Source organism: Hetaerina americana, unplaced genomic scaffold (assembly GCF_022747635.1).
Source record: "Hetaerina americana unplaced genomic scaffold, ioHetAmer1.1.p SCAF_213, whole genome shotgun sequence".
Lineage (NCBI taxonomy): Eukaryota > Metazoa > Arthropoda > Insecta > Odonata > Calopterygidae > Hetaerina > Hetaerina americana.
The window spans coordinates 222,112-248,742 of NW_027286779.1; the positions used below are offsets into that span (position 1 = coordinate 222,112).

Here is a 26,631-nt window from a genome sequence, read left to right on the forward strand (position 1 = left end):
TATTTTTTTTAAATACACACATTTTGTCAGTATTTCGCATTTATTAATACCACTAGGCATGAGCTGTTTTCCGGACGTACTTGACAAGAATAATAAATTTAATACCTCTTTTAACAAGACATAGATGATCACCATCCTTAAACCCGGCCTCCCCCAAAGTTTTTATGGACTCACGCAGTAGATTATCCTTGGCAATAAGCACATAACCAGGGTCTCTACGAATTCCCTAGGAGGCAGAATAAGTCCATAAATCCTTACAAGAAATCTACATTCTTCGACAAATAATATAGTCAACATAAAAGTAAAACTTACCTTGAAGGCACAATAATTATCAATTAGACTGCCGACAGTATCTGTATAATACACTCGTTGTTCGTGGTAGCCGCCGACCGGGCCAGACGACCTACATTCAATTACCACAGTAATACTCATGGCGGCGTTGTGTAATATAACTAGTGTTTAATGCAAAGGACACTATGTCAAAAATACGCAATGCAATGAACAAATATTACTTTGGCACTTCGTTGTCCACGATTGAGAGCCTTCTTGAAACTGTTAGACACTAACAAACGCTTGTACAGCAAAATCCACCTACTAAGTTCGCTTCATATGATAGAATGAAGCTTTCATGTACCGGAGGTTATTTCATAAAACAATGACGATCTCAAATTAAACTAACTAAGGGACTCGAAAGCGATGATGAACGTTCACAACCCCATCATGTGAGTTAACTGTCCGCCATTGACTCCTTATCTGCTTCAAAGCATCATGGGTAAGGAACACAGTATCGGTGACGTCACATAATTAGAGTAAATACAAAGTAGACTGATGTGCCAGTGGCGTGCTGTGTTTGAGCTCAGTGATTTCACTCAATTTTGTAATGGATAACAATAAAATACAGGTTAGTGTACTTGTATATGTGTTTATTAATGTATTTGCATTACCGCAACCATGATTTTGATTGTATTCAGAAATTTTTCAAATAATTGAATGCATAATTATTGACATTTGCGTACCCTTGTTAGTTTTCATTTTTATGAATGGCCTCATATGCACGTTGTAGGTTACGTATAGTGTGGAAATTGTCACTTGTTATTTCCCATGGCCAAATTTTTAGTTAATTTGTTTATTTTCATTTCAGCTTGTTGGTGCACCGTGTGGCCACCACGGCCCATATACATTTTATAAAGCTTTTAAGTACTGCAAAAATGGCAAATTTAAGATATTAGCGTTGAGTGAATTCTTTTTTGTGAAAATTTGGAGTGACTCGGATTTAGTGAGTATCGGTGAACTACAACTGCTTTGGGAAGACAAAAATAGCGACCAAGTGTTATCAAGTTTACGTTTGTATTTCCTGCCTGAAAATACTCCGGAAGGGAGGAGTGACGATCATGGCGAAGTGAGTACTTTTCTAGTTGTATTTATGTTGTGAAACTAGTACGGTTGTAAATATTATTTTAAAATTCAAGTTTTGAACGTTGTACGAGTGAGTGTCTGTGGGAAAATTTGTGATAATTTTTCAATGTATTTTATTGGTTAAAGAGTAAAACCACGTGCATGCATTAAATTGGGCTTTATTTGGCTATTACGAGTGAAGCCATTTAATTGAGTGCCGTAACGATGTAATTCGTGAAGATGGCGACTTGATTGTTCATTTCTTGAATTGATTATACAATTGCGAAACTGTTATCTACTCTTATATCGTTAGTATTTGAAGTATTTGCATTTACTATTCTCATATTGCGTGTGACTGGCTAATGCCTTACGTTAATCGTTAATTAAGAAACTTAAATAGTAATCATCATATTGCAATTGTCATCTACGTTGATACGATAAATTTTTCGTTGATGGAATAAGACGTGAACACAATATTGATTCCTCAATTACCAGACTCGACGAGCCTATAATAGGGGTTATGTGCTGGAACGGAAAGAGGTTGCCCTTGAGCTTAGCGTCCACCTCGGGAAGCCAGCTTGCATCTAGAAAATCAAATTTCTATTGCAGCAACAAAATATTCCGTACATGAAGCGATAAAATTTGGTTATTCATTTCAGGCTATAAACAAAATCTGAATATTCGTTATGGAATATTTATTGGTTTCATCATTACATATTCGATGTTGTTTATTTGAACAATATTATGTTAATAGAATCTAAATTTGTGATATATGATTAATAATTATCAAAAAGTGTTTTGTTGCTAATTTGTCCGTTCTAGTTTGAAGTCCTTGTTTCGCCTATTTTATTTTTAATATTTATATTATTATGGTTTAGTGGTGAAAATATTCAGCTCATTTGTTATTAATTTCAAAAGGTAGATTTCGTTAAAATTTCTTCAAATTGGAAATTCACGAGCATTTATATGATTTTGTGATGGATGCACATGTGTTTTAATGCCGTTATAGTTATTAGTAATTGTGCCAAATCGTTATTATGAATTGTGTAATTGTTCGCACTATAGTATGTTCTGTGTCGTTTAGATCTTCCCATCCTATGTCATTGTATGGCTTGGTGTTACTCGTTTTGAGATTGGCGGGGTGAATAATTTAGCGATATACGGCCTGATGCATTGTTTGAAATAGGTGTTTTTTGATATAGTTTGTTTGGTTTTGTTATTTAATAATAATAATTGATCAATTTATTAGGAATTTTAGTCGTTTGTGTTTTCATTTGAGGTTTTCAATTGTCTTGGATAAGCATTTGAAAGGAGCCATGACACACTGGTGACACAGTCGCGAATTTTAGTGCCGCCCCATATTCTGTTGGCGTTGAGCGGCTGTAGGCCCCCTTCCCTTACTTCTTTTCACTCTCCCCTCATCGCCAGGTCTCTTTCGCCCCACTCCTCTTTACCCCTTCCATTATCTCCCTCACTTGCCTATTACTATACCCTTCCCCCATCCTCCCTCTGCTTTTCTATACCTTCCCAATCCCCTTCCTTTTAACTACTCTCACCCCAAACTTCAACCTCTGCTTCCCCCACTCCCTCAGACATCTCCTTTCCCCCGACCGCACTTCCATAAGCCTTTCCTCCTCCCTCCACTCGCTTTTGGACTCTCGCTGTATGAACATGGCCGTAAATAGCCTTTTGCCGAGCTTTGGAGAATCGCTAATCAGGCTGGGGCTCTGGTGAAGCTGCATGGTGCATTGCATTTCTGTAAAAGAGACAGCCTGGGCCATTATGAACTCACATTTATAAATATAATGTAAGGGTTTAGGCTGAGACTTTGAACCCGAAGAAATGTCTGAAATGAAAGCAGCTATTTTGAGCCCCATATGTATTCACATTTCAAATAAAACAAACAGATTTGCACTGATGTTTGTATGGTGTCTTTAAATATTGAAGTGTCATTCAGGATCGAAAAAGATTATTTGTTATTGAATGCAGTTATCCTGGAAACCTCTTGGCCTTGAGATATTACACGGTTATCGATTGATTTCCACATTTTAGCTCGTGTTTGGCCCAGCGAGCTTTACGTAGGGAAGGAATGAATCGTTTTAGGTTGCTCGAACGTTAATTTCTCCCAATTGCTGCGATTTCTTTTAGATGTACGCGTCATCGTTTGTAATTCTGTTTATAATTCATGTTGCCCTCCACCCAATGAACACCAAGCTTCCAATCTCAATGGAGATTGAGGGAGGGAGGGTTCGGGTAAAAGGTGGGAGGCATGAGGATGAGGGAGGCCGGAGTGGGATTTGAGACCAACAGCGGCCAGAGTAGGGGTAGTTTGGACGGGGGTGTGGGGCCAGGGAGTGGTGGATGGATGGATTCCACCAGCGGGAGGTAGCTGCTACGTTGCCAGATTTCACGTCAAGTTGGTATCTGACTGCAATTATTATGTCGCTGCACATATTCGTGTGTGGCATGTTTAGTAGAATCGAGGTAAATGACTGGGCAAACATAGGGAGGGAGATATATTGTTTCCGCGTTGCACGCATTGCTATTGGCGTCGTTCGGAGAATAATTTCATCTGGTCAAACTAATTAATAAACTTACAAGCTCATTACACGGTTGCTGCTCATTGCGTCTCTTTGAATCAATTTAGAATAAATTTCCCAAGGTTATGCTTTTTAGTGGTAAATTAATTTGGCGGTTACTCGTTAGCTTATGGCGCCAGAACTAGCATTTCGGCGTCAGCAGTTTATTCCTAAGCGGGCACGGGACGACTGTGGGTGTGTAGATTATTACGAAACCAGCGTGGTTGCGGTGCGCCGCGCTGTGCGCGTCGGCTCATTCGTCTATGGAATTAACTGATTTGCCCTCACTTTTTTAATCCTAAAAATCCATTGATTAAACATTCGTGCGTGGCAACTGCGCTTCATCTCACTCTTCCCCTTTCATATTCTGTATCTCGAGGCCATTTCAGCATTGATTTCGTGTATTGATTTAATTTAACGGGGATAATTAAACAAATCACAAAAAGTTAGTGAGGACCAGAAAGCCCAAGGTGTACCTAAACGGTTGCTACTATTCGTTATATTTTGGAATCTCCGTTTTCCAGTTTCTGCTTTGAATTGGACTGACTAGATTGACCAATCTTTTTGTTGCTTTCATTAGTAGATCAGTGGAGGCAGTAATCGGCACTTTGGTAGCGTGTTCATCATTTGCTAAGTCATGGAAATCTTAGAATCTTTTCATCGCCGTAGACTCGTTTGCATTTGCCATCTAATACTTACTGCTTCGTCGTTGTGGTGCTATTCACTTCGTGGTATTTCGTTCCACGTAGTTTCCAATGACGATATACAAATTAAGTGTTATTTTTTATAACTTTTTTGGCCTTTTTAAATAATATTTTTGTTATCTTTGACGGGTGTATTTACAATTGTTTTGCTCATGTGCATGCACTTGTTTCGAATAAGGCGTATGTCTTGAAAATAATGCAAACTGGGAAATTGTTTCGATAAAGTAGAACGAATTTTATAGAAAAATTTTCCGGGTCACTTCAGCGCTACCATTAGTGCGGCGTTGCCCATGTTTTTGCATACTGATGCACTCTGTTTGGAAACACGTTGGGGCCCCGTGGCCGTCAGGAGCCGCCACCTAGACGAGGTGAAATCTGGTGGAACATAGGCCTATTGTTGCGAAAGCAGATTAGTGGTAAGGTGCGCTCTAGCCGAGACGGCGATCGGGTTCCGAATGTTCTCTTCACCTTGTAGTTGGACATTTTTCCGGGCTTAAAAAAGAACGTCCGTTCACTCGCACGTAATTGATTACATGCCACAACAATAGAAGAGCTTCATTACTGTCTGGTCATTCTGTATTAGACCACATCACGTTGTTGAATATGCGAATACTGCCATAGTTTTGATAATGGGTCTTTAGAAATAATTTTCAGAAGATACGGATAAATTCCCGCCTTTAGTTTCGCATGTTTCTGGGGCCATGCGAGATACGACCTTGAGGTCGTCACCTTATTCCAAGCGAGGCGTTTATTTCGTTTTCGTCGACCTCAGCTTTCGCGCCAAGTTTTGGATTATTTTCCCGCGAGGATGAGATATGCACGTTTTCCTTTTTCCATCGACTATAATCAAGGACGGTGTCAAAATATATATTTCCGCTGGTTTATTAATTCATATGCAATTCTGAATGAAACAGTACCATTACCACTGCCAGCCATAGATCTCGGTCGTTTGCTAGATACCTCCAGTCATTCCATGCCAGTGAGTTTATTCCTAGAAAAATGTTGTCGAAGGCAGTGGTTTGATATCCCTTTTGAAAGCTTGTGATTACAACTCCTGTCTCGCCGCCTGAGGATAAGGATAGCTGGGTGACGAGAGTGAGAAGTTTCCGTTCCGTTTCAAAGTCGATAATACTGTTTGTGTCAGATTTTCATTTTTACGTAGCTTTTCGTCAATAAGCGTCATTCATTGTCAATAAATCCTTATTGTTTTCTTGGCCCGTTGAAATATAATCATTCTAAGCTGGGTTGTCGTTCTTTTGCCTAGTTGGTAGTTGGCCTTCGTTGGTTCGCCTTCGGTTAAGCGTCGTTTGTAGTTTAAATTCAATTCTGAGAAAAGACAGAAGAGCGTATCTCCCGTTCGGCGGGTTTATATGTTATTAGTATGAAGTCATTTAAGTCGTATTTTATGTATTTCTCTCTCGCAGCATTAATACTAATGATATGTCGATTTTTAATATTAAATTATTAAAATAATTAAATTAAATATTAAAATAATTAAATAGCAATAAGGTAATTGGAAACCATAGGGAATATAAATTCTCAGAAAATGTCATTCCTAGAAGTGATACTGTCAAATACTTAGGTGTATATTTAACTAAGGACTTAGGGTGGGGGCTAAATGTGGAGTACATCTATAAGAAAGCTTTCAAAACTCTTCATTGGGTAATGAGAAACCTCAAAGGGAGCGTTAGAGCAACCAAGGAGAAGGCTTATCAGACCCTAGTAAGTCCAATTTTAGAGTACGCTTCTCTTGTATGGGACCCTCATGAAGAAGGTCATATTAAAAAACTGGAAAAGGTGCAAAGAAAGGCTGCCCGATATGTACTGGGGAAGCATGGGAGGATGGAGAGTGTGTCTGACATGCTAGAAACGCTGGGCTGGGAACCTCTAGAATCTAGAAGAAAATTAAGCAGACTTTGTGGAATGTTCCGAATTTTGAAGGGGGAGAAAGCTTGGGCAGATCTTAGGAAAGAGGCGGGGAACCCAAATTTTATAGGCAGAAATGATCACAAATTTAAGATAAAATGCCGGGCACAGAGGACAAATAAAAAAAAAATTTCTTTTCTAAATAGAACAATTGTTGAGTGGAACACCTTACCTGCAAAAATATTCGAGCCCTTTCCTAACAGAGTGTATACTTTTAAGAATAGATGTAAGGTATATATATAAAAATTTGATTTATGTGTGGTGTATGGTATTATATGTTATAGCTTAATTTTTTTTTATGTATCTTTTTTTCTTGCTGGTTAATGGTTGTAAATGGGATGAGGATTCACTTGTTTTGTTAAAGAGATCTGTGTTTGTCTGGTTTTATGTATTATATTTTGCAATTGTTTGGGACTTGTGTGCCACCTGACAGTGTCTATTAGCACATGTGTATTTATAATAATAAAAAATCTATATGTTTTAAATTTTCCTGTTTAGTCGCTTGGCTTCGGGGAATCATAAGGCATTGATAGTTCTCGTGAAGGGGAACAAAGGTATAAAATTAGCTGGTTACGCCGCATGCTATTTTAACTAACGTTAACCGTGAGTAGCGAAATATTCTGTCAGTTTTCTCTATCTAGGAGTCTTTCTATGCGCATATGACGTTGATTTATCGAGATTACTATTTTAAGCACTGGTAATTAAACTTAAGGGGGTAAGTTAGCGCAAACATTTTAAACTTTCTGGCGATATAAGCTTTTAAAAAAAATCGAAATGTGGTTTATTAATTTTCGTGTCTGGTGTGTATTCACCCCTGACATACACACACTAGCGGCCGTTTTCAGGTACATAAATAAATACACGCACATACATTAATAGTTAAAATAAATTGAATAAATGTAGCGTAGTCTGGGTTGCAAACATTTTTGTTGATTCTTTATCTGTATCAATCGTTCAACAAAAAAATGCCTCATTATTAATATGGCCGTAGGTGTATTCTTTCTCGTTAGGTGTAGCGGACGAGACCATTTAGATTTGATCGTGATAATGAAGCTCCCCTCATTTTCAATATGGCTTGTATTTACTACTGATGGTGATGAATAAAATATGTTGTAGACATCAAGGTAGGGATTTCTTTTTTCGCCGTTCACCAAATCATGAAACCCGAATAACACCCTAGGTTTATTTGATATTTATTTCAACGTGATAGCACAACCAAGAAACCCCCACCGTTTTTTCCTATTGCAACTCTTGGGAAGTTAATTTCCATGTTTCACTTCACTTTTTATTTTTTTAAGGTATATTTGATATTTATTTCATCATGATAACTCGACTGAGAAAACATCTGCATTTTTTGCTCAATAATTTCTAGGGAAGTTAATTTCCATGTTTTACTCTTTCCTTTTCCATATTTTTGTCATTTCTACGCTGGCCGCCTTTATTTTGGAATTTATCGTTGGTATGTAAATTGAAGTATGTAAAATCAAGACGAACAATACCGTCAGCAGACAGAAAACGAACCAATACACCAATGGTGTAGTGCGATTTTAAAGACGGAATGAGCGTAAAATCATATTTCTCTTATTTGTAACGAGGTTCACTCTTCTATTGCTATTTCATATTGATTTCCATTTTAAGGGAAAGTGTTATGACCCATACGTTTAATTTTTTTGTCTTGGTGTGGTTTATTAACGCACGTAATGGTGGTTTATAAAAATTTCAAATTTGGAATAATGCACCAGTATATTTATTCAAGGTGTTGATGTCACTATGGAGGGTAAAATTCATCGTTCCTAACTGCGTTTAGTTGATCCATTATGTCCGTAGAATCAGGGGAATCAAATAATTCCGGGGTTAGTTACTTTAGGAGATCTTGTTGGGATTTGATGTAAGCCTTTAGGCTACAGTGACATCGGGTCCTTTGATTCAAGGTCAGAGCTAAACAGTTGTTTCCTTCCAGTTTCTTTTATTTTTTTCCGCCATCTAATTGGCCATAAACCTTCTTTTTTTGCATTGTGCGCGAGTTTATATGGAGCAGGATGATAAGCGAGTGATTTAGTCGCTTGCTATGGCAAATGTAATACATTTCCAGTATAATAAATTAGTTCGCCGCTTTATTTGCCAACTTTAATTATGCTGCATATTAATATTTTTAATATGTTTACATTATATAAAAATAAAGTAACCCAAAAAGTTATTTTTTTAGTTACGTAACGTTGTTAAACTTCAGCCTTTCATTTCTAAAAATATGCAATTTTTAGTCCTAAAAAGTTTCGATTAGTTACTCAGCTTATGATAGGTGAAAATTAATGCTAATACTTCCATATTCGTGTGTGTGTGTATGTATACACAAACACGAATATGTATATATACGTATGTATATATATAATATATATATTATATATATATAATATATATATTATATATATAATATATATATTATATATATAACATATATATATATATATATATATATATATAAACCATAAACACAGTAATCAACCCGAAGGTCGGTTTGCTAGGTGATGGTGGAGTTAACCCAGTACTAAGCCCATCGGCGTAGGTAGGGGGTGGCCAGTTCCATTCCCTGTGCCGGTTATGGTTTCCCAGGAAGATCTGGTAACCGAAAAATAACATAGCTCGGGTGCAGCTTCCCAGAGTGCCCGGGAATCGAACCCGGGACCCTTTGGTCAGTAGTCCAACGCTCTACCCCCTGGACTACCACGACTCACATATATATGTATATTTCTATGTATACATACACACACGTGATTATCTGTATACTATTTATATATCTGTGTGTGTTAATGTATATAAGGTATATGCGTGGTTGTTGCATTCAAGGCCGCGCGTGTCGATCAGTTTTTCGATAGCCCTAGTAAGTCTACCACGTAAAAAAACCGATGGATTGTAATATTTTTCATTGGCATCCCGATCCCTACTTGAGGTGCTTTGTGGAGAGCACTTTGAGTGAGTATAATGCACATCGGATGGGACGTTAAACTGCGGACCCCTTGGCGCCTTTCGACCAGAGTAGGCTAATGCCGTCGCCGGGTTTCTCTCCACCCTTCATGCTTTCCTGTCCATCCCTAATGGCGCAAATGACCTCAGCTGTCGGTCGCCTCCCATTAAAAATACCGCGACTCATGGAATAAGGACTCGACCCCAACTCGTAGCTGAATGGTACAATTGTGTTGAGTTTAAGGTTTCTATTTTCCTTCTAAATATGTTGCTATTTATTTGGCGTTTATTTAATAATTAACTTTTATTATTCATTATTATAAATTATTACGCGGTGTTCTAAACGCTTTTTTGCCTTTTGAGTTCAACTTCCCAAGGTTTAATTTTCATCCTTTCGAAATTGAAAGCATAGTACTCTCAGTACTGTATATAATCTAAGGGTTATTTTTTGTTGGCGTATTTCAGTTGCTTTTATAATTTATGACAAGGCGCTAGTGGCGTTAGTTCTACTATGCGTGGTTTCTAAGAGAAAAATGTTGGTTGAGACTGTGCCAGGGAAAAGAAATTTGGCGTTCTCAAACCTTTCAAGTTTCTAGTTTTTATTTGTATCGAAAATATACGCAGCTTCATTCTTCTTCTTTTATTTTCTATTTTCGAAAACTGTTTCATCAAATTTACGTCTCCTGGAATACTACCAAATTCAAGGCTGGTGATATATTCTCTACTGAGACTGTTGGTCTAAATGTTACGGGCCGATACGCACAATGTAAAGGTAATTGTTTGGATATTTTCCTGCTCCATGGTCTAAAATGCAGTTTATCTTGAGTGATTTTGCTGATAAGCGTTTGCCTAACCACCTTTTGGCTGCGTATTGTGCATACGCTGTTTTCTTTCTTGGCTACCCGCCATCAATCCCTTGACGGTTTCCTGCCCGCTATCTTCCGCACCGAATTGTTTGATTCAGGTTAGGTGGTGTTTTGTTAGGGCTGAGGAAACGTCTCGTGAAAACGTCGTCTATTTTAATTTTTGATTACATGATTCCACCAGCAGTTGGCTTCTACAACTGCTGGAGTTATACCTTATGTATTGAATTGCTCTCCAATTATTTTCCCCTGTCACTGTGCCTTAAATTGGGGTAACTATAAGTTGACATTCATGCTACCAATTGCTATTAATTACTGCCAACTTTATTATTAGATTAATTTGACGAGTAACTATTCACTGTAAATGTATTTTTCCATGCTATTTGTTAATTCTTAATAATATTTTAAAGTTTTCACATTACTGTTCGTATTCATACGTGTGTTCTAAAATATGTTAATCGCCAGAACTTAATTCTTAACTCGTCTCTTGGAGGATGCCTCCTTTTCGAAGAATCAGTCAGTCTGGTGAGTGTAGATATTAATGCTTTTCAGCGGGAGTTAATGCTTCAAATGTTTGAATTTTAATATATGTTGTGGTTTTTATCTGTTTTACTAATGCATTCCATGGGGAGATATACGTGCATATTTACGAGGTATATAGGTACTACTACTCGTATTATAGGTTCTAGGTTTAGTGTTAATGTGTGTAGTCAATGCATTGTAGCTGAGAGTATTGTATAGGTTTTCTCGTTCTTTGTAACGTAGAAATGTTGCCATAGAAGCACAAATGTTGGGACGGGATTCATCATTTTCACGTGATGAAAGATAATGGATGCTCCAAATCAGTGCTGAAATAATTACCTACTTAAGATAATTATTTGAATGTGTAAGTGGAATTGAATTCTCTTTACTTGGAGGGGAAGCGGGATGAGACGAGAATTAGAGCGTTAGACAAGTAGAGCGGTGGACATGTTCTTGCGTGATCCCTCGTCGGCCGTTGCTGCGGACTCGCGATTCCTAACCTTTCCGGAAAGGAAGAAGACCGTAAAATGGAACGCCCATGTAACATAAGATGCCGTACTTTATATTACATTTTGGAAATAACCATGTGGGAATTCTTAAATGTCCAAAGCGACGCTTAATAACGGTAATTAAGCTGGGTGTAATTAGTGTGAAACTTTAAAAGTCTCCGTAGTTCTCTAGCAGTCAATTTCATCGGTTTTCCGTTGATTTGAGAAGTATGCGGGGTGGGGTTTGGCCATTGATATGTACCGTACTGGAACAACGTTAATTTGGCTGGCATTCATTCATTCAGTCATTCTTTGATCTTACCAATTTTTACAGATTGGATTATGATAATAAAATCATCATATTTTGTACCAATGAGGTTTTGGGGAATATTTTCAGCCAAATAGCACCAAACACGACGAAGGGGTATTTCACCGACGATTAATAATATCGAAACGTCAGTTTTACTTTAACCCTTTAAAATGGAATTTATTGTTGAATTTCTAAAAGTATTTCTTCACGTGAGGGCTTTAAATGTAGTTTTTTATATATACTAATAATATTATATTAAATGAGTAATCAGTAAAAACCTTTAAAAATCGAAATTAGTTATACGTACGTTAAGGTATCATACCAATCTTCTAGTCGATATCCGTGTCAGAATTTTTCAAAATATACCGCATTTTGAGTATTGCCAAATAAATTCTGATTAACTAGGCTCAATTTGCTTATCATTTTTATTTAGAGGATTTAAAAATGGTATTTAGATTAAGTAGACTTCATACAATCTCTTATCTTGGTGGTAACTACTACTGATTAGTGTTAGCAGGTAGAGGAGTGAGCTGAGCGTCACTTGAAAAATAATCGCGGCATATTACCTACAATAATGTGTTTATTGCTAGATTTGAAGTGTTAAAGGCCTCGTAACTATTCGGCACAAGACGTCTTATTCGCAATTACTTGTATCAAAATAGCTCACGACTAATTTCGATGGCCTTGGGGTGAAACAAAATTTCCCCTACCATGGCTACCTTTTTCACCCACGACACCTTGCCAATTTTTACGGGCAGACCATGCCATTCTCTGCTAGGTTGTGCAGGATATGAATGTAGGTGTAAACACGTTTCATATATCCATCCACCTGACATCTGTGTGTATACCGTAAAATTTACCTGCAACTCGACCTAGTCCCAATGGGTGTGCCATCTCGCTCGGTGCGGCTCGGTAGTAAGAAGTTGCCCAGCGGGGACAAGAACTTCAAAATAAATTTAAAAAACATTCCGGGTACTGGTGCCTGGAGTGGGAAGGGCGGATCACCCTACACGACGCGCCAGACCTAAGGGCAGGTGGTCCAAGGTGATGTGGGCCGTTTGGGTGGGGGGCTAGCAGTTTCTTTCTCGCCGCAGACTAGGGCTGTGTGATGTTCTATTTTGACCGTTACGGAGCGATTTAAATCCGTTACGGCAAAAAATGTTGGCACATCGACATTTCAATGTGTATGGACGAAATTTGCATCGCATACGCTCAGCCAATCGCATCATCATTTCGCATCAATTTGTATCGCATCCCTTGCTATGAATGTGATATCATAATAAGTAATTAGAATACTTATATAAATGCCCTCTATTTTCCTCGTCATGGATATGCTTTGGGTTTCAACGCCCGATGCCAGAAATAGCATATCGCATGGAATGTATTTACATCGAAATATCGTGTTTGCGCCGTATTCATTTCTAGATTTACACACCTGTACAATAGCGCATGTACATTACACATCACAGAGTACGTATCTAAATATCGCACGACCACGCCAGATTTTAATTACTCTGTAGAGATTTAACTTACCAAAGTACAGGAAAAATCTTGTTTTCTTTTTGACCTTTCCTCTCACAGTTTATCTTATAACCCCATAGAACGGAAGCTTTGTATGTACCAATTTAATTTACGAGGTAGTTAATTTGCAAGTGTAAGAGGTAATAAATCTTTGATAATGCTGCCTTAAGGCAGTTTTTCACGAGGCATTACATTGCCAAAATTAATGTCATTGTTGACCTTATGGAGTTTTTATTTGCACGGTGAATGATGTTTAGTGATGCTCCTGCGCTGAAAGTATGCGCAAAAGTAGAATTATCGTCCGCTTACCAATGCATAGACTTCATTGCACATTGACTCACCCCAGAATTCCAGCCTAGCTGTTTTGGACGGAAAGGTAGTTGTGTTTTGTATATTGGCGCCGTTCCCTTTCAGATTGAGAATAGTTAAAAAAACTAATTTTAATTTATAATTGTGAACTTTTCTATAGTAATTTATTACAAGCTTGCCCCACCGTTTCGCTCTTCTATGGCAGTAATTCTTACTCATTTATCCCTACGGAGATTCCTAGTATTATTCCTCGTTTTTTGAGCCTTCGACCACATTCACCCGTCATTTTCAAGTGCTATCTCCTCCTATCCCCCTATTTTCTCTCTCAAAATATTAATATATGTTCTTATTTTATTCAATGTATGTCCTTAATTGGTGATTCGGATGTCATTCATTCTCTCTCTTGATGTAACTAAAATAGCGAAGAAGCTTACTTATTTCATCCTTATTCGTGAATTTACCTGTATATACATTCTTACTCAGTATAAATCCTCGCCCAGTATTTCCCCCTATCTTTCCAATTTTTTCCACCAATTAAAACCCCAGTTACCCCATATACACACTCACATAACTGCATTATTAAACATTAATGCCTATCCTTACGTATGAAAGTTTCCAAGCATGGACTGTTGGGGGGGGGGGGGGGGGGTTATGTGGCGTTTTCGGACTTAACAGCTCTGAGGGCAACTAACTGTTCCCACACTGTGACATCGTCGATAATTGACTTAGAAACAAATTTTACGTTAAAGTTTAAAATACGACTGGATGTCACGTGAGTCATACTGCGCAAAATGAATTACAACTGCTGAACTACGATATCCAATCTACTTCCAATGGTTGACAATATAAACTGGAAGTCCTGAAACGAAGTGATAACTCATTACACAATTGCCATCACGGACGTCGCTCGCTCCCAACGGTCGATCATTTACGGGGTAATGTGATCAAAAGTAGTGTGTCAGAAGTCTGAATAGCTTTCACAATTTAATATAACCGTGCTTTCCACTACAAAATATACTTTAATACAACCTTGGTTTCAAATTAGATGTATTATCATCTGCCTGATAATAATGTATCTATTGGAAAAACGCAGTTATATTTACTCAGACTACTAAGATGTTTAAATTCTGCAGGATATCGCCTGAATATTCTGAATTTCAAAATAGCGCGTTCTACTTTTGATTGCGCGACATTCATTTCGCGGAATATCATATTACGTGGGATTATTTTCTTGCACATCGTTATTCGTAAGGATTTGCGTAAGGTAATGTCTCATGTAAAACGATCATTGCTAACGGGGCATAGGGATTCAATTAGAAAGTGTAAACTTTTGTACCATGATAATCGTATATTACATTACATGATATTTGCGGCATTGAGATAACTAAAGCAAATATGCAATCATTTGCAACTATAATTTTCCCAAGATCTCGTCTAAATTCTGTTTGCAGTTAAAAATAATTTTAATTTTCACTATTTAATTTTAATGAAGGTAATACTGTTATGTTAAACTCATTTGCCCTCGAAAAAAAATTTTCGCTTACCAGATGGAAATCCTCTCTTGTTATATTTTGTGATCATTTCGAGTGTGACATCAAGGTCTGATTGGTATTTGTAGAAGGTAAATTAAGCACAACACATCGGACGGAAGTGGGGGGGAGGTCTCCATGAAATGGGTTGCCATGAAGCAAGTGGCAAGCGGTTGCCTCGGGCCCTAAACTTGGGCCAAATTCAAGCGTGCGGGCGGAGCGACTAGTCACGCAAGCCGCATCCACCGTCCGTCTCCATTTATTTAATTTTATTATGTGTACTTTTTTCTCCCTCAGTCTTTCGACATTGTCTTCGAATGTTATTGTCAGTTGTAATCAGTTATCTACTGGACCAATCCCTTTGGAACTTATTTTGAATTGTTTTTTCGAATCTTTCTCAGAACATAATTTTCATTTAAATTGGAATTCTTTTGTTGCGCTAGGTCCCAGGATGCCGAAAAATGCTAAATACAGAAAAATCAATTTACCAAGAACCATGCCAATTAATACTTAAATGCCACTATTGAAGTATTCTTCTACGTAAGATATTTGCAGTCGATGTGGAAAATTTCATCTAATGACTATATTTCATGGTGATAGCTGAGAATGCGCCGGTCACTGTGCATGTTCGATTATTCCCGAGTTGTGCAAAATCGTTTCCACCCAATAAAATAATCCGCATACTCGATGGATATAACTGAATAAATATTGCGCTACAAGTGGCTAGCTTAAGGTAGTGAATTTATTTATTTTATTTATTTATTTATTTATTCAGTATAAGTCCGAAAACAGCGCATTCTGGCCTTTACATCGAACTATTAACAACGATAACAATGATCACATTTACAAACACCCAAGCCCTAGGTGGAGGAAAACTCACCCAGGCGGGAATCGAACCCGCGACCCTTGGAATGGCAGACGAGGACGTTACCCCGTCGGTCGGTCGGTGAAGTTGTCATTGTAATAATACCATGCTTTTTGATGTATCCCAGAGCATTATTATTTTTTTCCTGGTTGGTATGTTCGTGATCCAACTGGGTTCATGGTTAATGTTACGTATAATTATTAGGGATACAGACGCAGCGATGTAGATAATGGAAAACGTAGTCAAAACAGTAGAATAAATGATACGTCTGGAATGGAACGAAGCCTCTGCTACTTCGTACTATTCCCAAACACCCTACCCAAAATATTAAAATGAGGCATTGCTGTTGGTTTTTTTAAATTGTCGCGAAAATGTAATAGATATGAAAATATAATGAGTTCCTCTCTCGTGCCCATTCTCTCTTTGCGATCCCGGTAAAGGCTGAGCGTCGCGCGCCTTCCCCTCCGTCAATATCAATCCAATATTTCAGGAGTACGTACCGGCCAGGCGGCTGCTTTCGGGAGGCGGGTGGGAAGGGTTTGGGTGGCACGTGCCTAGCGTCGCGTACGCGGGGAGAGGCATAAAGGTAGGGTAGCCTGGCGTCCCATCATTTTGGACCGTTTGTTATTGCAACTAGGGCTTGCTCACGCTCGGCCCGCGCTGCACAAGCGTCGTTCGCTGCTGCAGAATCAATAAAATCCCGCTATGAGCGCCAATACAAAAGCCCTTTGCTAGTTTGTACTCGATAAGATCGTTGTGCAATATGACCAGTTAGGGTGTGAACAGCTCTGGAGATGTAATCCTGCTTACTGAACGTGTTTCTACTTAATCAGCCATTTAACTATTTATGCATAGGACTGTGAAAATTTTAAGAGGGTTCTAAAATACATGTAAGATGTTAAATCGTTCCTCCAAGTTTTATTAGCTGCTTTTAATTGCTACATTTTCGACGTATGCATCTTTCGAAAATGATTTCAGGTAGTGTCAACTGTCAAGTACGAGGTCCTCTATAATTTTTCTGTATTTCCTTTTATGGAACATATTTCTTTCGGTAATTTCCCTTTATTGAACAATGTTAACCTGATTTTAACTAACGATGTCTGGATTTCCATTATGTATAACATTGCTTTCTTATGTTTTAAATGTGAATTAGCAATTTTTAATATCGCTTTCCAAATATATTACGTTACCTTGTTTGTGTCCGTAAAGTGAACCAATTAATTCTTTGTAAAGAGTATATTGTTTTTTTTTAAATTGTTCAAACCCTCGCCTGCACGTAATGTGCTACTCTGTTTAGTGTATATTACTGTCAAGTCATACTTGGAATTTTGTTTAATCGGACTCTCATTTCCTCGACTATTGGGTTTTGTCAAGGCCCTAGGTCGCCAACGGCTGTGCCGCAAAGCATTATAAATGAATTTTCATGCACAGCCTGCTCGGGAGTGCTGCCAAACCTCACGTCGAGAATATGGATTCTTCTCGAAAAATTGACTCAATATTTTTATGTTCATTTTCTTGTTTTTTTCAGCAAGTGTTATGGCCAAAGAATAGGACAATCAATAATCCTCGCGGTGAAATTAATTTGTTGAGCACGTGAATGCCTTTGCGTCGAACGCTTGCCGCTTTGGAAATTTAATTTAGAGAAATTTAATCCTAGTGCTGAATTATTTACCAAGAGTAATCTCCTTCAGGGTTTTCCATTTGTACTACGGGCCCCACCCAACTACCACCCTGGCGGGCATTGGTCGACAAGTAAATCTAAAGGCAGACATTCCCAAGTGTGGCAACGGGTGCAAGCTTATTTTACATTTTTTAATGTATTTATGTACCCTGCAAGCCACCCCTAGGGTGTGCGGCAGGAAGTGAATATACACCAGGCTAATATTTACCCGAACATGACCCTACCGTGATCAGACAATGTTGTTATAGTCCTTTATCGTTCGTGGAAAAAATGACAATTAAAAACGCCCTGTTCTACACTTGATCTCTCTAATTTTACTAGCATGATCTCTCCTACCGTAGTACGATGGGGGTAATAATACATTTGCAACATCACTGCTAAAGAGACGCCCTTCAAATTTTTTTAGCTAGAGCTTCAGTCTGTTATTTAACCATCTCTGCGCGAGTGATTCCCAGCCTAGCTGCTCTAATATTTCAAATGCGCCACTTCGAAATCATAATGATATTTTTCGACCGCGGTTGGGTCATGTTCGGGTAAAATTATTCTGATATGTATTAACCCCCTGCCACACACCCTGCCGGTGGCTTGCAGAGTATATACAAATAAAATAATTAAAAATAAAGTTTGTAATAACGTTTTACCAGCCTAGCTCCACGCTGCACGAGATCTAATTCGGCAATCAATTCAATTTCATGAGGATGCCATATACTTGCAGAATATTTCTAAATAAAGCTTAACCGGCGAGAGAAGGCATCTCTCTTTGACCTTTTCATCACAATAACCCAGTCCTCATCTAATAAATCCTAATTTTTTGATATCTTGTCCACGTATTCCCCGCATATATTTCACTCAGGAGAGGTCGTGAGTTAGGGTAACTCCCAAGTACGAGGGTCATCCGGAAAGTAGTACCCGTTCGTGCCGCATGAAGTGCTGACGACGCGAGTAGCCGCTGGACGAGGTCAGATAGCTTCAGTGGCTTGTCTGCCTTCTCTGAGCCAAGTTGCGTGACGCTAGCATTGCCTGTGTTGTTTCTGTGATTGTTTACAATGTTTAAAAAAATTGAGAACGCCGCCAGTTGTGAAGTGAGGGCAGTGATTAAATTCCTCAATGCAAGAAACGTTCGCCCATGTGATATTCATCGCCAATTAAAGGAGGTGTATGGAGACAATGTAATGGACGAGTCGTCTGTTCGGCGGTGGTGTCGCAACTTCAACATGGGGAGGGGGAACACACACGACGATGAGCGTTCGGGGAGACCGTCTGTCATTACAGACCAACTGGTGAGCTCAGTTGACGAATTCGTGAGGAACGATCGGCGCGTCACAATTGATGACATCTGTGAGCATTTTCCCAATGTTTCTCGAACAATTGTTCATGAAATTGTTAAACACCATCTGCATTATGCAAAAATTTGTCCAAGATGGGTCCCTCGCGTATCTCAATGAGCTGGCGGCGAAGGACTATGCAGCAGGAATACAGAAACTTGTCACACGTTATGACAAATGCCTTAATTTGCTTGGAGATTATGTTGAGAAGTAGTTTAAAGTATCCTCTTTCAAATAAAATTTTTTATGTTTGTTAATATTTACTTTTGTGTCTTTATTTCACGAACGGGTACTACTTTCCGGATGACCCTCTTATTTAATCTACACATTCTATTTCGGTGTTCCCGATGCTGCAGGCGTCCTGGAGGGAATTGCTCTTTTTCCAAAAATCATTACTACTCAGTTCTTTAAGTTTACTTCTATTTGCCAAGTGTCGCACCAGCGTTGTATAGCATTAAGGTCATCTGATAAAGCTGCTGTGTCTTTAGGATAACGGATATCACGGTAAACCACTGCATCATCGACAAATAAATGTATCTTACTATTGAATACGGAGTCGTGTACGTGAAGTAGGAATTACATTTGAGCTCTCTCTATCTGTGCCCGACCATTCAAAAAGTCTTTAATCCAACCGCGGGTATATATATCAATGCCCCTATCTTATCTAGCTTTGCGAGTAGTTTACTCTGCGGAAATTTGTCGAAGGATTTCTATAAATCTTGAGAATAAAGAATAGCTTAAAAAATATGTAAGGGATCGGATTGGAGTCTGTACCTTAGGCTTGTTTCTGAAGGTGTACCAATCAAATGCCTAGATAGGGTAGCATATGACATGTCCATCAAATTAATCATTCCACAATTTCAATACAGTGTTCGCGTGGTCATTTGCGATATGAGGACCAACCACATTCTTCGTCTTACCAATAACCTTACGCGTGTTGGTACCGTCATAGCCCTTGGCGCGACACTTTTTGTCATAGCTCTCCTCCTATGAATCGAAATCGAGTTATGAGACTTTTTTGGAATAGCCAAGTACATGCACATAAAATATGGTGTGTTTTGACGGTATCACAAATTTGTAGTCGCTGGAAAAACTCGGATATCTCCCTTAAAGGCACCATGTTATATAAGGATAGGAAGTGATTCAAGTTGTATTTGATTGAAGAAACAGCGGTTTGTACGTCGCCAGGTATATCGACTTCTTTTGCAAGCAGAAATCATTTACTAGGACAAAATAGCACAAATTCAACCAGACAATTATTTTAATGGAATATACGAGAGCCCTTCAATAAAGGGTGATGATAAATAGTTTGGTTGCGTGATTTAACTTTCAAAAATGTATTCATTTCATTGTTAAATAATTGCTTATGCGGTACAAGTTTCATTGATTTGCCAAGTATTCCGTCATCGGTAGCCGTTGCAAGTGAAGCATATTCACTTTGCATACGTTTACTTCTAATAATTAAAAAAAGCCCTTTCCACAGAGTTGTTTTCACGCATTGGGGCAGGTGAAAAAGGTAGGTCTAGGATTTGCTTATAGGGAGGACGAGGATCACGCTTGATATTGATTTTAGCTGCAGAATTTTCGATTAGCGTTATCGTGGTACACCATCCGACATGTAGTTTTGAAATGTGACCTGTTTCGAGTGATATGGCCTTGGAATATTTTTCAGTGAATTCATTGAGTATGCGCCATTTACAGTTCTGTGCCCCATGCTCATACGTACACCATTTCCTAAATTTCGGAAAATCATGATTGTACTTTCTCAACAGAAGCCACAGGTTTGGTTTTATGGGTGTTGATAATGCCGCATATTTTCACATAGAGCTTTTCAGTTTGCTCCGAGGATCCAAATGATACAACAAAAGTTTTCCAGCTATATTAACCTACGAAATATTTTCCTCGTTTATTTGTAATATCAATTTGAACTATGAACAAACCTGAACGAAAACACTCCGTTGTTTCGGTGCCCGTTCCCGTGTGCCGTAGCGGTGTTTATGTTTACTTCCGCATGGGTAGTGGCTAGAGCTCCATGACCAGTTTCCTCTAATATTGGTTGCATCTCCTCCTTCAGCAGTTCAAGTCATCTCACTGTGCGGTGAGGAAGAGTCTGACTCTACAAAGGCATCCTGTTGCATACGATACATAGATCTCGATTGACGATTTGTTCAGAGCGGGTCACTTTCATTGTTGCCTTTGGCGAACTGAACATGTTACAGATTGGCAACGGACACAATGCTTTAGTCAAATCATCTATACTTGTGTCACATATTAAACGGTAAAATATTGAAATGAAAGATGTAACTTGGTAATTCCACGCTAACTTTGATAAAACTCGAATTAGTTTTGTTTATATTATAGGTTGATTATATTCCAGATACGACTGAAAACTGCACGATGAGCTTACAATGTAACACGAAATTAAGTTTTTTCGTAATAAAGTATTGGAATAAAAAATTCATGATCCTGCCGTTTTCTGCGTGCACCACTTAACATATGGCGCCGGGATGGTATACATACGTCGTAGGTTCGAAATATTCTCATGTGTACGAGTCACTATCACGAGGCAATTGTGGGGGAACTTCTTGTGACGGCAGGCGTTCGGCCAAGTTTAGAAACGTGTTCTTGAAATGGATTCTTAATTTTAACTTTGTTGTCACTCCTGCTTTATTTTTACTAAATAGTGTCAATGTCCTTTTAATGAATAATCTTCGTAAATATTGTTGCATTAAAATGTTTCTTGTCCCTTATGCTTTTACCAGAATGTTTTGCTTTTGTTGTTCCAAAGTAAAAATAAACAGCTGGTGATCCCATTCCATTCATTTATTTTTAGTTTCCTTATTACATTCTTTAGGTTTCTAAGAGATTTCGGATACCAATGTCTTTTTAACCAGCCCCTTCCTTGAACATCGGCATACATTTATATTTGCTACTATTATTGTTACGTCCTTTTTCTGAATTTCATCATATTTATTTCGCCAACGGCTCACACATTATTCGTCGTTATTATTTGGGGTGCAGCTGCTGGCAACTTGGTTTATCACTTTCATCGTTCAACCGCATCTTGGGAAATTTTGCCCTATTGAAATGTCTATATTGGCACGAATATCGTTGGGGCCTTGAAGTTTCAACAAACAACCTCCTCGTTGGTCACACATGAGAAGTTATTTATTTTCTAAGATTCCAAAGAGAACGTACACAAGGAAACATTGTGGAAGAGTACACAAATGTTAGGAAACACAAGCCACTTCATGCATATCTTTAAGTAATGTTTTCAGAAGTTTTGTGGCCCCTAAGCATATCACTGCAGTGAAAGACGTGGCAATGTTAATGCAAAACTTATTATTATTATTCGTGATTTTACTAATTTGTTTTTAAGCTTTCGTTAAATGTTACCCATCGTCACCTAAGATCTAAAATTTAAAATCGCACTTATCTTGCTAAAATAAAACACATTCACGCATGAGCATGGCCATAAATTCTAACTCAGCGATAAGCCGAGGAATTAACGGTCTCCATGGGTGAGTTGTTTCTGAGGCATGCTTCCATGTCGGCAAACAAGAATTCTTCGAATGCGAATGGCGTGCTGAATAATACGCACGGAAATAGTAGCCGTTGCTACTTTCGAAGGGATCGCAAATGCTAATAAAATATCTTTGGAAATATTATTCGAGTAAATAATTGAACGAAATGCTTTTGCTATTTTTGCGTATTTAGAATGTGACCAATAATATTAGTACCTCAGAGTGTGAGTACACAGCATTGAATAAAGAATCAAGCGACTTAAGAATTAATATATTTGTATTTATTTATTTATATACCCTGCAATCCACCGTTAGGGTGTGTGGCAGGGGTTGAATACGCACCAGAATAATTATACCCGAACATGACCCTACCGCGATCGAACATTGTTAATATGATACCCTATCGTTCGTGGAAAAAATGGCAATTAAAAACGGTCTGTTCTACACTTGATCTCTCTAATTTTACTAGCGTGATCTCTCCTACCGTAGTACGATGGGGGTAGTAGTACATTTTCAACCTCACTGCTAAAGAGACGCACTTCCTATTTATGCTAGAGCTTCAATCTGCAATTGATCCTTAACTCTGTGAGTGATTCCCAGCCTAGCTGCTCTAGTAGTTTGTATACGCTACTAATTTTATCATAAAAACGTTTTTACAAATCTAGCCCCTTTACGCTGCACGCGATCCAATTAGTCAATTAATCCAACTTCCTGAGTATCCAATATACTTGCAGCATGCTGTAAATGAGGCCTAAGCAACGACAGATAACATTTCTCTTTGACCCTTGCATCACATTTACTTTGTGCTCTTCTAATAAATTTTAATTTTTTGTTAGCTTTTCCACATATTCCCCGAATGAAAAAAAAACACCCTAACGGTGGCTTGCAGGGTACTAAGGTAACAAATAATAGTCACGAATTTCGACTTAAGCATTTTAAATGACTAGTAATTCTAAATTCAAATGCTTTACTATGTGCTTTATTGTGTATTATTTTTCGTCGCCAAAAAACAACGCTGTAGAGCAAAGATATTTAGTAGTACTCTTTAGGCAAAGGTAGATATCCATGCTCCTGTAGACCAATTTCTCATACCTGTATAATTCTAATTACTGCATTATATTGAAGGTTTTATCCTACATCATTATACCACGGAAGAAAGAAGTAGGGCAATTAATTGTTCCCTTCACCAGCATTGGTTTTAATACGACGCCTTGACTTAAATACGTACCCGCTGAAAACAGACTGAAAAAAGGAACACCACCTGTACCAAAACTCGTAAATACGGAAAAGAAATTAACTTTTAGACAGATTCATAGCCGAATAGTTCTTTGCTTATTTTTGGTTAGGAGCGACTAATTTTAAGCAAAGTTTTATTTATTTATTCATGTACCCTGCAAGACCCCGCTAGGGTGTGTGGCAGGGGGTGAATATACACCAGACAAAAAAAATTTTGATCTCAGTGAAATATTCTAATTTTTGCAAATATTTGTTATAAATTTAGACTGAATATTCTTCTGTATTTCAATTTAGTGTGAGCTCTTGACGAAATATTTATCTCCAAGTGCTAAAATATAAATGTTATAAGCGCAATGGCGACCCGAAGATGTTTAATAATATTTGCCCGGAACTGGCCGAAGTCGTTCATTGGTACGCTTAGCTGCTGTTACATTATGCTCATGCATTGGTGCGCCTGTACACTCGGTCTTCAAGAGTATTTTGCGGACGGAAAGAAAAGCTATTTCTCTCAAAAATCTTTCTGCGGGAGTTTTATTGGTATGCGAAAAATGAAGGCTCGAGGTGTGCAATTAATCCTGAATTGGTTGTAAGCAATGATACCACAGAGTAATAAGCTCTTCCTCAGTTCTCTATGATTATGCCTACTACCGAGGAATATGAAGGTAAAATCCCACGAGCCTAGGTTTTTGTGCCGGTCTCCCTTCTTAGATTTCGGACCCGGCCTCAAGTTTTCTTACAATTAAGTCTTATTAGAAAAAAATGCAGGTGGAGGAATTTGACGTTTATTTCGACAAGGGTACCTTCGAGGTCACCTCACTCAGCCATTTCGTGAGTGTTATATGTGTTTTTGTTTTACTTCAAGTGCCTAATTTGCAATGTATTGTTCTTGTTGCCATTTTCCTGACCTGGCCACGCATGGTAACTTTTAGGTGATAATACTATTTTATGTTTTTCAGTTGAATTTTGGATCTTAAGCTTTTCAAACTAGATTCAAATAACGCCTGATCTATTTAAACGGTCGAACTGCTAAAATCTTCGGCATTACCAAACCTACCAAGGTCATTTGGGAAACATCTGCTGTGGAGAAATGGATTAAAAAACTATTATTTTGAGAGTTAAAAAAATAAGCTGATATAAGAATAATAGTTGTTATGGTTATTGAGTATTTATTACATAATATTCAGACAATTATAATGTAATGATAGTTGGTTGTTATTTTTGCTAGACTGAGATTTAGTAGCGCAATATATTTCTCATAAATTGCTGAGAACTGCCAGTACACTGTAATATTGAAAGCGTTAAATCTCATACCCACAGGCTATTCGCTGGGTAAATCGCATGTCTTGGCACCAGGTCGGGAAAAATGTCTTGGATTACTCAAGTTCCTCGTCAATTCTAGGAAAGTATGGGAAAGGATCGAACGTCTTTGAAAATGTCGGAAGTGTGATATGTAAATCGGGACTAAAAAATGGTAATCGGGAATTCTGGATGAAAACTACGATTATTTTATGTTTGACGTCATTCCAGGTTTACTATAGGGCATCGCACGAGTGGGGTCAAAACCGAAGCTATAGTCGGATCTATCTAGTCATACCAATGGCTCCGTAACTATTCAGGTGATGATCCACAGCAAAATCAATCGGGTTCCAAATACTAGGAAGAAAAACCTTGAAAAAGTATTTCACATTCGTCAAGAAAGTCGGGAATAGAAATGCGTGATCCCATCAGTTGTGGTACCGTTGTGAGAAAAATTGTGCGCAAAAAGGATGGGAAGTTATGAGTAGAAAATCTTTAAGCTTATTTATCAGTTGTTAATTTTTTACCTCTTTTACCCGAGTTTATAATGAATTAGTCACGATTTACGAGGGATATAACGTAGAATAAGGTACGTGGTAGGAAAGTCTTCCTTCTTGCTGGTAACATTGGTTTATGTGATTACCAGGAAATAAGAGCCAACGGTGTTTAGTTCTGCTAATAGTAAATTGGACTGAATAATTCATTGGTTGATGACGAAACATTTCACCAAGCGATGTTTTTGTGTTGCATTTATCTAACTGCAATAATCTTTAATTCATTATATTGCAAAAATTGAGTTATGGAAATCGAGGATATCGAAAAAAGAGTTAAAAAATATGAAAATGAAGATTTTTAATGGCTCCTTGATGGATCCTTCTACGAAAACCAGCTGACTTCTCTGGATGTGTAGTTCATTCTTTTTCAGTTTAACTCGAAGACAAAAAACCTATGGAAAATCTTGCTATCCAGCTGCGGATCCAAAACTGGTTTTTGAAAGGGAACGCAAGCTTCTCGCTGATAAAAAGAGCATGCCTTGAAGTCATACTCAGCACTCTTATCTTAGGCTAGAGTAGATAAACATGAAAAGATAACATAATCATAAAAATGAATGCATGCGGCTCCGTAGAAGGCACCAAAAATATCCTTCCTGTACGAGAACTTTTGTGTCGACGTGCTCTTTCTGCTCACAATTCATATTCTTTAGTTATTGAAAAATAAAATGTAATATAATCGATTTTGGTGTCGTGCTTTGCACAGTGTCATTTGGCCTGCGATCAATGAACGATGTTTAAAAAGAAAATGAAATGTCTTTCTTCAGGTAATAAATAAATCCTGTTACTGCCGTTGTGAATTTTTACGTACAAACCCGAACTCATTTAAGTTAGAAGCTAAATTTCTCATTCGTTAATTGAAAGGAAATAAGGGTCAGAGTCAGACACGAGTGCTCATTAAGTTAGTTGAATAGGAATATGGTCGTATATGCACATTGGCCCGTAAATATAAGGAAAAACATTGATACTGGAGGCTCTATATTGAAACATAAGGAGCACGCACTGATTATGATCAGTATAACGGCTAATCTTGTTTACGGTATGAC

The 26,631-nt window shown here is 38.1% G+C and overlaps 2 protein-coding genes across 4 annotated transcripts in view; one reads left to right on the top strand and one right to left on the bottom strand.

Moving 5' to 3' along the window:
• Nucleotides 1-738, bottom strand: part of LOC139688669 (ectonucleoside triphosphate diphosphohydrolase 8-like) — a 90,950-nt gene extending 90,212 nt beyond the window's left edge. For all 3 annotated transcript variants that reach the window (XM_071586237.1, XM_071586238.1, XM_071586236.1), the window contains exons 1-2: nucleotides 313-738; nucleotides 106-226 (exon numbers count right to left, since the gene is read on the bottom strand). In XM_071586237.1, the coding sequence (XP_071442338.1) occupies nucleotides 106-226; nucleotides 313-432 (241 nt within the window). In that variant the 5' untranslated portion in view covers nucleotides 433-738. The remainder of the gene's footprint in view (nucleotides 1-105; nucleotides 227-312) is intronic.
• Nucleotides 739-831: 93 nt separating this feature from the next.
• The window catches only part of LOC139688662 (AT-rich interactive domain-containing protein 5B-like), a 93,897-nt gene continuing 68,097 nt past the window's right edge, over nucleotides 832-26,631 (top strand). Inside the window, exons 1-2 of the mRNA XM_071586231.1 lie at nucleotides 832-901; nucleotides 1,142-1,399. Of these exons, the coding sequence (XP_071442332.1) occupies nucleotides 881-901; nucleotides 1,142-1,399 (279 nt within the window). The 5' untranslated portion in view covers nucleotides 832-880. The remainder of the gene's footprint in view (nucleotides 902-1,141; nucleotides 1,400-26,631) is intronic.